This window comes from Lepidochelys kempii, chromosome 4 (assembly GCF_965140265.1).
Source record: "Lepidochelys kempii isolate rLepKem1 chromosome 4, rLepKem1.hap2, whole genome shotgun sequence".
Classification (NCBI taxonomy): Eukaryota; Metazoa; Chordata; order Testudines; family Cheloniidae; genus Lepidochelys; species Lepidochelys kempii.
The window spans coordinates 53628827-53643283 of record NC_133259.1 but is presented as its reverse complement, the minus strand read 5'-3'; the positions used below and the strand labels follow the sequence as shown (position 1 = coordinate 53643283).

Genomic DNA, 14457 nt, shown 5'->3' with positions numbered 1-14457 from the left:
GTGCAATATTTAGCCTACCCAGATGTACTAGCTGGAAAGAAAAGGTGCTAGGATTAATGGAGGTGGGTTTTCAAAGATAGGTATAAATGAACAAACTCCTTTGCCCCCTTCATGACTCTACTGTCCATGATTGTCTTAAGACCATTGTAGTTCTTTTACAACCTGAGTATGTAGCTGTCATTTCAGAATAACCTACCTCACTTATGTGCTACCAGAGGAGCATCTTTGGTTGTCTGTACATAATATATCATTGGATAAATACTGCATCAGCATGACTGCTCATAAATCATGCTATCATCACTCTTTCTGATCATATGGAGCCAATAAGAGCTTTCCCTATCCATTTCAAAAGAATGCAGAATAAACCATTCAAAGCAACCCTAGCACACATGGGTTTAAATGTTACAACTGGGTTTTGCTCAGTTCCAGTAATATTACTTAATAATGAACTATTCTGCGTCTCAGGCGATACGCATATGTGCATCACTCAAAACACACGCTGGCAATACGTACACATGCTACTGGATGCCTGGTTACCTGAGGACAGAAGTGTATGGGGAAACCATTAAAAATGTTATGAGTAATTTGGCAATTTTCCTCATAATGGACAATTCTTCATGTTACACCTGAGTTTACCTCCATACTCTCAAAAACCTGTGCGTTATATCATTTCTCATGAGATAAGAAACTCACAAATGCTTGGAACCAAAAATAAACATGATGGAAAAACCTCCTGGTAAAGAAATCAGTCCCATATATTATCTCTATTTAAATACTGAAAAATAACTTAAAATGATAGATGAAAGAGGAAGCCACTGTCTTACTAGTCACCTGATTGTTTATAAAAAAGGAACTGATGCTACTTGAGAACAGTCATTGAGTTCCACAGTTGCTGAAGCTGTACTGGGCCCTGTGACCCTTACTGTGATATCTTTGACTACAATTACATCTTATCAAGGAGAGAGCTGTTCGCCCCACCAATCCGCTGTGGAGAATGTGGCGCCCAGTCCAACTATATGCTTTTGAAGACAACGTTATCCCCACCTCCACCCCGAGTTTACTTTTTAAAGATAAATGGTAAAAAGAGGCAGCTAATTTTTTATCCCTTCAATGTGTTCTATCCTTTTGCAGAAACACATTTTGTGTCGGGTTTTTTTTTGTTAAATGTAAAATATTAAAATGATCCCGTACCTTCATCTGCTTGTCTTTTAGATTATAAACCCTTCAGAACAGGGATTGTCTCTTCTCTATGTTTGTACAGCCCCCAGCACACCATGCCCGAGTACCCAAACACAGCAATTGGGACTACCATAATACGTGTTTAAAAAAATGACCATACGGCACTACTATTCCTCAGCAAATACTCAATATTAGTTACCACAGCCTAAGTCTCATGGGAGTGGAAGCAGTGTGTACAGCAGAACTTTGCAGCAGCCAATCCAGACATGGGTTGAAAAGCTGGTTCTGTGCAGATGGCACCTCTGTGCTAACCCCCCCTCCTAACTCCAAATGTCTGAGTGTACATGTACATACTGTACATGCCTCATGGCAGGGCACAATTTCAGCTGTAGTGTGTTAGCCAAACACTGGTCCATGGAACACTTAAGGATAGTCTGTGGGAGAGCTCACTGGTTCTTCCTCCTTGTTCTTAGTGGCTACATTTAATTACACAAAAGCTAAAAAAAACCCACTGTTTTCCTCATAGTTGCCACAGGGATGTTATATGGTGGACAGTGAGCTAATCTACAGTATTAGTTTGAGAATCCCTGTGTACAGATGCACTTTATAACTTTTTAGCCTTTTATATTTGACTTTCCCAGGCACATAATGTCACTCCCTATTTGCTTATTAAAAAAAAAAATGTAACAAAGAGCAGCAAATAAATATTCAAAATCCAGTAGTCCCAGTTACTTGGTTTATAATGTAACAATGTGATGTGAACAGACTTTGCAGGACATCAAGAAACCATCTTTTTGCAGGACATCAAGAAACCAGATCGTGATGATTGGGAGTATGGGTTGACAGCAATGGAGTGTGCCTTGCACCTGGAAAAGAATGTGAACCAGTCACTCCTTGATCTGCACAAGCTGGCAACTGACAAGAATGACCCTCATTTGTGTGACTTCATTGAAACTCACTGAAACTCATTGAAATTGTCTTGTGGGGTTGCTGTCTTAAAAAGATGTCACATGCCTGCCTCAGACTTTTCTTATACTGTAGACAAAATGGCTGAAAATACCTCAGCTCAGCAGTTTGTATAGGAAAAACAGGCGTTAATATAGTCAGACAAATTGTCAATTTGGGCCCAAGCCATCATGTTCTGAGCACCTTCGATTTCTACTCATCAGTGGGAGTAGAGGGCACTCAAGACTTTGGAGGATTGGTCCCTTAATGGGTAAATGTACACTTCAGGCCTGGTTCTAGGAGAAATGTATCAATGAACCCTGCACCAATTTTGCTAGACACTGTACATGGCTCCTGTTTAGTTTTATGTCTTGCGTATTATTATGAAATTCACTCCTCATGACTGATCTTCAGTGCAATGTGTTCTTTGTTTAATTCTTCCTGTCATATAATAAAACTAATAAAAATGACATTTCTAGTCCGGAAATCATAACGTTTGAAAGAATCACAACATTTTGTTGCTAATTTTAAAAAAGAATTTAAAAAATACTTGCTGGCTAAATGTCATGCTGTGTGTCTTTGCAATCTACATTTTTAGGAGCAATTAGTTACAATTGCTTAACAGAAATGTGGGGTCTTTCTCTCATTCTGTCTTAATACACTTTTAAAAAATACTCTGAAATGTAATTTTCTGACTAAAATACTTTTTTTTTTTTGGTATTTTCCCAAATCATATTTGGAAATTCCTTTACCTCTGTTATAAGTGATTGAGCTGGGAGTTATTCCTCATCTTATTGCTTCTCTTCATCCTTCAAACCCATTCAAACAGCTGTTCCTAAAGCTTTCGTGTTGTTTGGGGGGCTTCCCTGTTGTTCAGGAGTTGATGGGTCGTCTGTTGTCTGATTGAATATCTCTTTCCTAGGCTAAGGAAGAATTTTCAAGAATATCCATATCTGAACAAGAGCTCATGCAGATTCCACCCACAGTTTAGTTGGCAGAGAAACTAAATGGCTGCAGCTCATTTTCCCCATTCATGTGTTTCCTGTGCTACACAGGTTTTGAGTCAGTCTAGAGTAGACAGGTTATTTTTCATAAATAACAAGATTTTGCCAGGACAGTCTCAATTATTTTCTATTTTTAAGCAGACCTCTTAGCTCCTGGGGCAAGTAAGACAGATAACTTGAACCATCCAGAAACAAGGGGGAGTACACTGCAAGGCTGTCTGTCAGATAGAAGCCCACATTTTGGTCGACTTGGTTGCAAGCCTACTAAGTGGCACAATCTGTAATGCTACATGAAACACTGGCAGATTATATGCTGAGCATTTATTCATGAGGTCCACTAGGTGGCATATTTTTAAAGAAATGTTGAAAATATATCCAAGATGATAAACATTGTGGAAAAGTTTTCAAAACAAGTCAACATACTACACATCAGATATTTTAACAAGCATGTATTTTGCTGTCTGGGTTAGTCTTGCTGTTTCTTCCTTGCAATGGAGGTTACTTCTTCAAGCAAACACTGTTTTAGGAATGCGTTGGTGTGTTTTAGGTTGTAGCATAATATCTAAACAGCACCAACTATTTTAATCAATCCTTTGAACTGAAACGCCTGTCATTCCCAATCTTCTGCAGCATCACAGAACTTTAAACACTGCAGTTTTCCTTTTCTAACAATTGAAATTGCTTAAGTGGTGTTTGAAGCAAAATGTGTGTAATTCAGGATGAAATGACACATCACCATACCTGGTTTTTATAATATATTATGCTTGCTTTAATTTCCACAGAATCAAAAATTATTCCTTTTCATATATCTACAGCATTGATAATTATTTGAAACAATTGTCCATTGGTGTGGGGGGAAAAAACATTTCACTCCTTTGACTAGTAGCAAATACAGCCGTTGTAAAGAAAGGTATATTGATTTTAATTACTTCCTTGAATTAGAAGCTTGAGGAGTACTGATTGCAATGTTAAATTGTGTAGAGCTTTTCAGCAGTAAGTATTGCCCTTCTGCCTCATATCTCACCGGTTTCTTAAATGTTTGATTTGACTGTTTATATTAAAAAGACAAAGATCCATGATATAAGAATGTAATCAAATGATTACAATGAAAAAACGCCAAGCATCTTTTTGTGTAGTCGTGCCTATCTTTAAACATTGATCAGATAACTCAGGATTAAGTTACATTAAATAAATTAGTTGATGGGTGGTCTTAACAAAAATTAATATGTAAGATAAAATCAAAGTGTAAAGGCAAATCGAATGAAATTAATTAACCTCCCACGCTATTTAGAGAAGGATCCAATTTCAGCAGAAGCTAATGTTTTGAAAACATGACAGTTTTTGGCTTTCTTAGCAGGCAAATAGTTTGTGGGCATAAGGTATGACAAACCTGCACACATGTTTAGAAAAACCTTCTGGTTCACCTGAGGTTTCATGTAAAGCTTGACATGAAGGGTAGCGAGGTGTACAAGAATGAATGAGTAAATAACTCAATTTTTTTTATCTAAAACCATGCAGCTGTGATCTGAGAAACCTGCAAAAGGTGGTGGGGCAGGTTTCTGCTGGTTGGTTAACTGATTCTTTCTAAAATCACACAGGCCCCCTAAAAGTCTGTCTGAGTGGTGGAATGAGAGCGTGTGGGTGCATGAGAAGATGTAATTGAGTCTGGACTAGAGGTTTGAGCATGACAATGTGAGGTCAAATAAATTGGTTAGTCTCTAAGGTGCCACAAGTACTCCTTTTCTTAATGTGAGGTAGGATTCTTGAGTTCTGTTCTCAGCTCCATTGTTGACTTGCTGTGTGACACCCAGCAAGTTATTTAGGTCAGTATTTTCAAACATAGGTGCCTTAGTTACATATTTACGCATACTTAGTTGCATTTACATATTCAGTCACATAATACATATTTAGTGATTTATTTAAGTGGGCTATTTTGGGACCCACTGGTACTCAGCACCTCTGAAAATCTGGTCAAAATTTGGCCTCCCCCCACCCCCCACTTTGTTTCCCCTCTGAATAATAGTGATAATATTTACTTCATCATTTGTATTAAGAGGATTAATTAATATTTCTAAAATGCTTTGAATTCTTCAGCTAGAAGGAGCTCAATAAGTACAAATTATTATTATGAATTGGCATAATATTGATTTTTATGGGATGAAAACTAGCCCTTAACCATAGTCCTCTTCTGTAGACAGAGTGGTGGGTAAGAAAAGGAGTGAGAGATACAAATGATTTAAATTCAGTCTCAGGATGGACAGTATGTCTGTTTGGAATATTATCTACCTTTGACATTGTATTAGACGCTTAGAGGTTTTATGTAGACAGGCTGTACTGTATTTTAAGTGACATCTCATCTGAAGGAAGCCGCTATTGATTTACCCGCATAATGAACCTGCACTTACAATTTGACTGTTATAGATACTGTATGAACAGTCCCCAGGGGGTCACTTCAAGTTACATACCACTCTATTTTAATAAATGTGCATATTTTCTTCAAGAAGTGGAGTGCACACATTGTAACTTACTCTTTGGGATGAGTTTCATCCCTAAATGCATTTCTCCTGATGGACTAACCACCATCTGCCCAGCATTAAAGAAAACTAAATAGACATGAATGCAGTTCTGTGGATGTCAGAATACCTGTTTTGTGTAACAGATATGATTACTCAGGGATCACGAGTTTAATAAACAGCATGCAAAGAAGAGTCAAGCCTTTTCAGCTCATCACAAATATTTGGAAACGAGCTGTTGGTGAGGTACATACTCACCAGGAGCAGGAGGCTTTTACTAGCACACAAAGTTACAGTGCAAGCTCATACTGCAGAAGGACGTGCCTAACACTTTAACTGGGGGAGATCCACTTCATTACAACCTGGCTGAAACAAAGCAAATAGCAGAAACTTTGCAGAATGAATCGGAACAAAAATATGCAATTGAATCACAATTTTTTCTGTCTAATGCATTTTCATTGTGCTTGTTGCCATGACCTCTAGGTCCCATTTCTAAAACTTGTGAGCAATGTTCATCTGAAAGAGTCAGATTTGCCATTTTGTCACAGATTTCACCATTTTCTAAATGGCTTTATTCTTGCTTGCTCATTTCTTATAGCAAAACAAGGCTTGGCCAATCCTATCACTGCAGAAAGGATTGTGTAAACAGAAGAGTCTTATGTTGTGCCTTATGATGGGGTTTATAAATCCCATGTTGAAACAGGGGAAAGACTGGAGCACTGCTGGGGCCACCCCTCGGCACTGCCAAGCATGTTCCTGGGGAAAGGGCCAGTATAAAGAAAGCTCCAGCAGCCCAGATTGGGGGAGAGGGTGAGGGGGCAGGAGAGAACCCATTTCCTGGAGGAACACTCCACTGCAATAGTAGAAAAAGAAGCTTTTACTGAGGAGGTCTGACTGTGAGACTTCCCTCCTCCACTTTAGACATTACCCAAGATGTAGGGAAAACTGTGTGCAGGGGCACCAGAGAGTTGCTTGCATCAACCCCAAGACTCTGGGATTTGAAGCCAAGGACTATAACCCAATGATACCCATCCCCCATTTATTTTTTTTTGTACTCTGAGCTATAGTTGTCCACTCTAACATTACTTAAACTTCAGTTTAATCATACAGACACTTTGAACATCACTTGGTGTCACAGTGAGTCTATAGAATGTAGAAATCAATAATTAATCATTAGTTGCAGAAACTATTAAATACTCAACAAAAATATAGAGATAAATTACAGTACAAAAATATACATTAAATTAGTGAACCTTTGACCCCAAAGTTTTGGTGTTGATTTGAAACAACTTTTGCAATATTCTAACTTTAGTTTCTGTGTCTAAATAAATAGAAATCAATATTTTTGTAAATATTGAGAAGAATCTTGTAACAAATTATTCCATATCTCTAAATAAAATAATTACAACACAATTTGACAATAGAAATTCAAAGTAAATGAAAATGCCATACTGTTCTTTCCAGTGAATTGGAACATGTATGGATGAAGGAAATGAACTTCAAGGGTCTGGAGTCATCCTGCTAGAAATCAGATTTAATATTAAAAGCCTATCAACAGCAATATTAGTTAAAAATATAATCCAGAATGGGTAGGTCAACTGTGGTCAGTTGACAGTTTAGGATATGGAAACAACAGGGGCCTGGCCATAGTTAAAGATGCAAAACAGTTTCTCAATAACTCCCTGTATTCAAAACCTCCCTGCTTTCTGAAATTTTCCATAGTTGGTGTCTCCCTGAAAAGGAATGTAGGTTTGTGTTTTTGGCTCTAAGGATTTGGTCTGTCCAGTTATGGTGATAGGGGTTATTCAAGTCTGGAGTTGGATCCAAACTTCTCCAGAGTTTGGTGTACAGGAATAGTGGTTTTGGGTCCACCCGTATTTGAAAGTTGAGTTTAATGGCAAAATATTTACCCCTGCTTTGGTCCATTAAAATAACTGAACAGTAATACATAGAATACATAGTAATACATAGATAAAGGTGGATCCATTTCAGTGATCTCATGAAGACAGATGCTGGTTAGCCAGCTAGCTGGCTTACAGTTGTATCCAGCAACAATGTTAACTTTGGCTAATGATTTGGCTACAGACATGATATGCCAAACTATGGTCAATAGCATTTAAATCAGAGGAACACATTTGTTATACAATCACTGTCTTCTCAAATATGTAACTAGCTAGAAATATTACTGTGTTTGCCAAATTCCTGTTCTACAACAGCAAGTAGTGTAGGAAAAGGTTGTAATGGCCCCGCATAGTGCAAGCATTGTGAGACTACTGTACACCACTATTACAGTTCTAGCAAAAACAAGAGCTACTTACTTCATGCCAAGTCATCTTGAATGTAGTCCCAAGGCTGGAATATGTCCAATCTGTACATGGAAAAAATGTAGTGTTAGTTTAGGAAGTTGCAACAGAACCTAGACTAGTGCTGGGTGAATACTTTGTAGTGAATAATTTATTTGATGATTTTCACCTCTCTTTGCAAATAGTCTGTGAACCTCTTAAGATAGTCTAATGTTGGAAATTATTCATTAAATACATACATACATTAATGAGTTTGTCTGAAGATAGTTAGCAAACAGTTAATTGCAATGTTCATTAGACAGTCAGCATTCAAACTTATTTTTTGACTGGATACAAAGATCACATGGCATCTTTCTATTCTCCAATTGGACAGACTTAATTCAAAGACTCTGGTTTCCAGTGTAAATACTCACGTTATCAAATTCAAAATTCACTTTCCATGAATATTCTTCAATATTTTCTTAAAAATTTCCTCTGTGAATCATTCCAGTCAGTAAACTCACCTTTGCTAGAATATTTGCAGAAAGTGAATGAGGGTCAGAAACACAGGTGTAGTGGATTCAATTAGAAATTTAAAGTTTTGTGTAAATTATTTTATAGCCCAGTGCTAATGTATTATTTATACAATTATTTTACAGCACTCAAATGTGAACAAAATGCATACCAGTACGAATGAGGAGACATGGTCTATGTACCAAAGAGTTTACAGTCTAATTTCCAACAGGACACAATGAAAAGGATGACGAAATGATAGGGAGAAGTAGTGGGCAGTAGAATACAGATTTCAGCAACTGCATGGATACAGCAAAGTCTAGGGCACAGCAGGGTAGAGCAAAATATAATTTTTTGCTTGTAAATACAATGATGAAGGTCCTTGACCCATTACTTGTAGTCATTGTGATTGAGACTTGCAAAGCCATCTAAGGGGTATCAATGCTCAATTTCCATTAACTTTAATGGGGAATTAATTTTGCTTTAATTTAATTGGGAATTGAACATTCATATCGCCTTTTGTCCTCTGGCAGAAATATAAGGGATGAGGCCTTGTGGAGAAGCTCAGGAAGGATGTTCCATGGATGGGGGTGTGTCTAGAATGTACAGACAGTCATGAGAGAAGCAAATACATGAGTTTGAAAAATAATTCTAAAAATTCTAAATATTTTTCAAATTTGAGGATCCCAGTTTGCTTCACAAAGATGTTCTCTAGTCCAGCAGTTACTAAATTGTTGATGCTTTAACTAAAAATGGGGACTACATTTTATTTTGGAGTACAAAATAATGCCAGGTGGGCTTTGAAATATTTCCTTGTTTGATTTCCATTAATTTTGCATTTTTCACCATGCTCATACAATTTTTATTTTAAAAAAACCCCGTTGTGATCAAATCGTAGCCTAATATTGATCAGCATATATGGAACATGTGAATTTCAGCTCTTGTGTTTTGTGCTCAGTGCCTGTGATCGTCTTCTCTGCTTGTTTAAAATTCGCTTTTTAGCTTTTTTTATGCACAAAAAAATCTCACCCCAGCTCTTCAAGCTGTTTCCTTGGAAAGTCAGGGCTCAGTATTCTAACCTGGAAGTGAAAAGAGAGCATATGTTGAAAGATTTGAGAAAAATTGGCATAGAAAAGGATTACCCTGTTTCTTTCCCCCCCAGACCAAATGTTTCTGAAATGACGCCCCTGCTTGCAGTCCCCACCCAGGCAGCAGCTCTCCCAGATGAGGTAAGGGAAGTCACCCTCTAGCTGAGCCAGTAAGAACTGTGTTAAGCTTTTCTTTGTTGGAAGTCTCTTAACTACATCACACCTGGCTATATTTCAAAGATTAATGAACAGCATCTTGTCAGATTTAATATATCGTACTGCTTTAGTTTACTTTGACGATGTAATCATAAATTCCCCAAGCCGTGAACTACACCTTAAGGACCTGCATGGAGTTCTAAGGAGAAGTAAAGAAACAAGAATGACCATAAAATGTGAAAAGTGCCAGTTTTAATAAAAAACCTGTAAATTTTCTAGGACATTAGGTTTCAAAAGAAGGATTACCCATAGACTAAACAGAGTGAAGTCATAAAAATTTAAAGACACCACAAAACATAACAAAAATAAGATCCCTTTTAGGTATGACAGAATACTAAAGTAAAGGAAATTTAGACTAAATTGTGCCACCCAAGCAGAGCCATTAATTAATCTAATGAGAAAATATGTTCCATTTCCATGGGCCTAAGCATGTCAGGAAGCATCTGACATTTTTAAAAGAAAAAAAAATAGCATTCACTACAGCAATCCAAAAATGTCCAGATTTTAGTTTGGCCATTCACACAGATACATCTTGAATGCAGGCTAAACAAGGGAGACAAAGAAAACAACACATTAAGTGTGCCAAATGTGTAATATAACATGAACAGATTTCTTGTTAGCCATCTTTATGCAATGGCATCTGATGCACAGCTTGCACACTCACCAATAGGTGAAAAAAACCTGTTATATCACACTAGCCGTATTACAGGTGCAAAGGTATTTTTCACTCAAGATCAGCCTCTTCAGTTATTTACTCATTTGCGTAACTTGAAGTACGTAAGCAGTCCCCATTGAGGTCAATGAAATTACTCAGGTGTTTAAAGTTAAGCATGTGTGTAAAAAATTTGCAGGATTAAAAAACTAGCCCCTGTTTTCAGTGCCGGATAATGTTGTTCTTTCCTTTTCAAAAACAAAACACCTCCACCCCAAACTAAACCCCAAAGCCTACATATTGGGCTGAACTTCTCATTCTTTTCTTTGCCCAGAAATAAACTGTTTTAGGGTAATCTGAATTAAAAAAAAATTATTTCAGGCACAGTAGGAACTTGGGCCATTTTCTTTCATTTCTCATCAGTGGTATGTTGGCCAGTTGGTCCATGAAACCAGATCCAAAGAACCCCCAAGTGAAAGATCTTTCATCAGGAATCATTTGTAATTCCTTTCTTTGGAAGGGTGCATGTCCCTGGCTGACATCAGGACTGTTATGAAGCATGTCTTACAGACTTGACCACCTTCTACAGACATGGTATTGCACTTAACACTATATTGGTGAATTTCCAAACTGAATTCAACTGTGGTCCAGAAAAAAATTCACAAAATGACCCCAAAAGGCAATCAAGCCTTGGTACAGAGTGACTAATCCATGTCACCCTATATTTAACATTGCTCTGAGTCTTAATTATTTTATTAATTGTTCTATTAAAAATATCACTTAGAAGAGGCCCTGGTCAGTAGTGGGACACCATACAAGTAGACATGATCCCTGCTCTGAATAGTTTATAAGGTTGCCAATTTTGGTTGGCTGTATTCCTGGAGGTTTCATTGCATGATGTTATCTTTAATTAAAGATTAATCTTTAATTCCTGGAGACTCCAGTACAATCCTGGAGGGTTGGCAGCCCAAAGTGTTTACAATCTAATTTATGACAATGCACAGAAAATGAGTGTAAGAAACAGTAGGTAGATGGTAAGGGAGGATGAGAGTAATGATAAAATAATTTCACTTCTGTGTAGGTAAACTGTATGGGCAATGTTGGTTTAGAGTAATTTGAAATAAAAATAAATAAATAAAAACGATACAGCTGCAGCTCATTTTAGATTTAATTATTTGGCTGATTTCTTGTGAGTTTTGAAATTAAAAAGGGTATAGTGGCCTTTTGGATTAGTGCGGGGAAGGTATTCAGTGTGTAGGGGAAGTCTGGAAGAAAATGTGGAGTCATTTGTGGGAGAAGCAGACAAACAGGCATTCTAAGCTTGTGTCACTGAAGGAATGGGAAGATTATTATGGGCATACTTTTGGGCATACTCTGCTAACTGTGTGGTAAGATTAATGGTGAATAGACTGGTGGGGGCAAATGGGAGTAAATAGTGCAAGATGGACGTTGTGGAGAGGAAGAGAGGGTAGAATTTTCACAAGCACTCAGCATTGACCTAACTCTGCTCTCACTGAAATAAATGTTAAAACCCCAATGTCTTCAATGGGAGTGGAGCCAAGCTAGTCCATGGATGAACACTTTGAAATCTCACCAAAAGTGGGATGGAGGTGTGAGGTGGGGAGAGATTGGTGGGGTAGAGGGAGGATCTGGGAGAGGGATTCAAAGAGAGAGGTGATAATTTGAGAATACTCTAATACTGTACATGCATTTTTTTGAGTTAGTGACTTTGGTGACTTTCAAGGGTTTTGTGTTACACAAATAAATAAGATCTTTGTGTGTAGAAATCTAGATAGTCTGCAAAAGTGATTTATATTACTGAATAACTGATACACCTAGTCTGTTTTTGTCAAGAGCTTGATCCTTCAGGTTCAGCCTGGCTAATTGTCCTTCTTTTATTCTTTAGTTAGAGGTGGAATGGGCCTGCAGGCCTGGCAGCCTTTGTACAATGTCTTAGCACTACAAATTTAAAACATTGCATGTTTTGGGGCTATGTGCCCAAGGGTGCACTGTGGCCAAAAGAAAAGGAGTACTTGTGGCACCTTAGAGACTAACAAATTTATTTGAGCATAAGCTTTCGTGAGCTACAGCTCACTTCATCGTGCATTCAGTGGAAAATACAGTGGGTATTTGAGAAAGTGAAAGATTTAAATAGACACTGAGGCATATCAGAAAGTGTCAGGACCTGTTGTGCCTGGTCCAATGCCATCTTAAAGGCAAGGGGCTTGATAATATTGACTAACATTTATGTTTAGTAGAAATTTTCATCACAATATTACAAAGTGCTCTGCAAATTACAGTTTTGTGTGTGTGTATGTCTCCCTCTCTCTCTGTGTATATATTTATTTACGAATGAGTGACCTTTTGGATTAGTACATGGAAGTACATGCAATTAACACATTGCCAGTGTTTGCCCAGAAGTAGCTCATGTAATTGGTTCATGTGCTGTAATGCTTTTTAACAATGCAGTAATTGTTTTCCCAACACAAGTGCATTTAAATAATCTTTCAGTGTTTCAAAGCAAATGCAGCTATATGGCACATGTGTATATTAAATTTTGGTGCATCTGACTGGTTACTACTGACTACCTGTTATACTTGCTGTGCAGTGAATGACGCAGGGATGACTCATTGGTTGCTACTTTCACATTGCCAGGATGGTTTAATACATGCAGTTCAGTGGGCATTGAATGAAGGAGGAAAGGTCTGTGTAGAACTTTGCAGAGATGGCAGAGAGAGACTTAAATCCCAGGTCAGAAGAATTAAGAAGTAAAATACCACCACTGTATGTAGTTCAGAGTTTAGTTTTATTGTTAGTAAAATGAGGTTAAAGTAACACAAAAGTCAGGAGGTTACAACTCCACCCTGGTCCAATATCAGCTGCGGCAGTCATGCAGGTACTGGAGAAGAACCATCTTGGGATGACTGTGGTTTGGAAACTGGAAGCTGTGATTTGCAGAGAATTTATTTTGCCCATTTTGGAGGCCATACTAGGAAAAGAACCGTACAGTGAGAGGGACAGACGCCTGTAAACTCTATCTTTGTCTGGTTCGTAAGAAGAGGCAACATTGAGCCTAACACTAGCAATTTCCAGACACCCAAGATAGCAGCAGCTTCCAGATTTGTAAAATGTATGTCACTCATGAAAGTAAAATGAAGATATATATTTTAGAATTAAGAGTTCCTTGAGGATTTCCGCAAAAAGAAAAGGAGGACTTGTGGCACCTTAGAGACGAACAAATTTATTTGAGCCTGAGCTTTCGTGAGCTACAGCTCGCTTCATCGACTGCACGCCGGGGAAAATACAGCGGGGAGATTTCTATACACAGATTTATATTTCTGTAGTACTCCAAACCCACTTTCCTCCTAATAAATGATTAGTGTCCTGCTTCACTCATAGTGTTGGCTTCACCCATCACAAGACTGACAGGGCAGGCAGAGCACATGGCATTGTGACTGGGGGTTGAACGGTGACATTTCAATGAACTAAACATGTTCGTTATTGTCTTAATTTTTCAAAATGTGCCTTTGTCAAGCACATTCACAGGGTGCATCTAATCCTCTTGTTAGCTAGTTCCTGATGAAAAGTCTTAAAATAAATTCAGCGTGTTGTTGATAATGACCGCATGTAACTAAGAAGAGGAGAACCAAGAATTCCAGGAGCAGGTCAGCAACTGCACCATCTCCACTGCTGCTTCCCAAATATTCTGATTTAAGAAAGCCAAGAGTAGGGTTCTGGCACTAGCAAAACTATTGTACTGGAATGAACTTTCCACTAAGACATGACTTGTTAGGTTCACATTCAGAAATGCTAAAATTTCAAGTGAGGGGCTAAGGAAGCAATCTGATAAAGTGGGGGTGGAGAGACGGAAACCTTGCCAACATTCATGCTGAAAATTCTTTGTCTGCACCAGAGCTGGAGTACATTCTAGACAATATATCCATATTCAGATGTCAAAAAGTCTATTCAGCCAGAAGCTGACAGGATCACCACTTTGGATTTGAAAGACAAACTGTAAGTAACTGGTCAGCAGAGGTCTCAGCTTAGCTAGTCAACAGGACACTG

General features: G+C 38.0%; 1 protein-coding gene across 9 annotated transcripts in view; it reads left to right on the top strand.

Moving 5' to 3' along the window:
- Positions 1 to 14457, top strand: part of ANAPC10 (anaphase promoting complex subunit 10) — a 301756-nt gene that overhangs the window by 144224 nt on the left and 143075 nt on the right. The window contains exon 5 of one of the 9 annotated variants that reach the window (XM_073341259.1): positions 9599 to 9628. The exons of 6 other annotated variants lie outside the window; for them this stretch is intronic. In XM_073341259.1, the coding sequence (XP_073197360.1) occupies positions 9599 to 9613 (15 nt within the window). In that variant the 3' untranslated portion in view covers positions 9614 to 9628. Of the gene's footprint in view, positions 1 to 1979; positions 2561 to 9598; positions 9629 to 14457 lie in introns of those variants that run through there. 2 more of the 9 variants (XM_073341244.1, XM_073341252.1) reach the window with 2 other exon arrangements.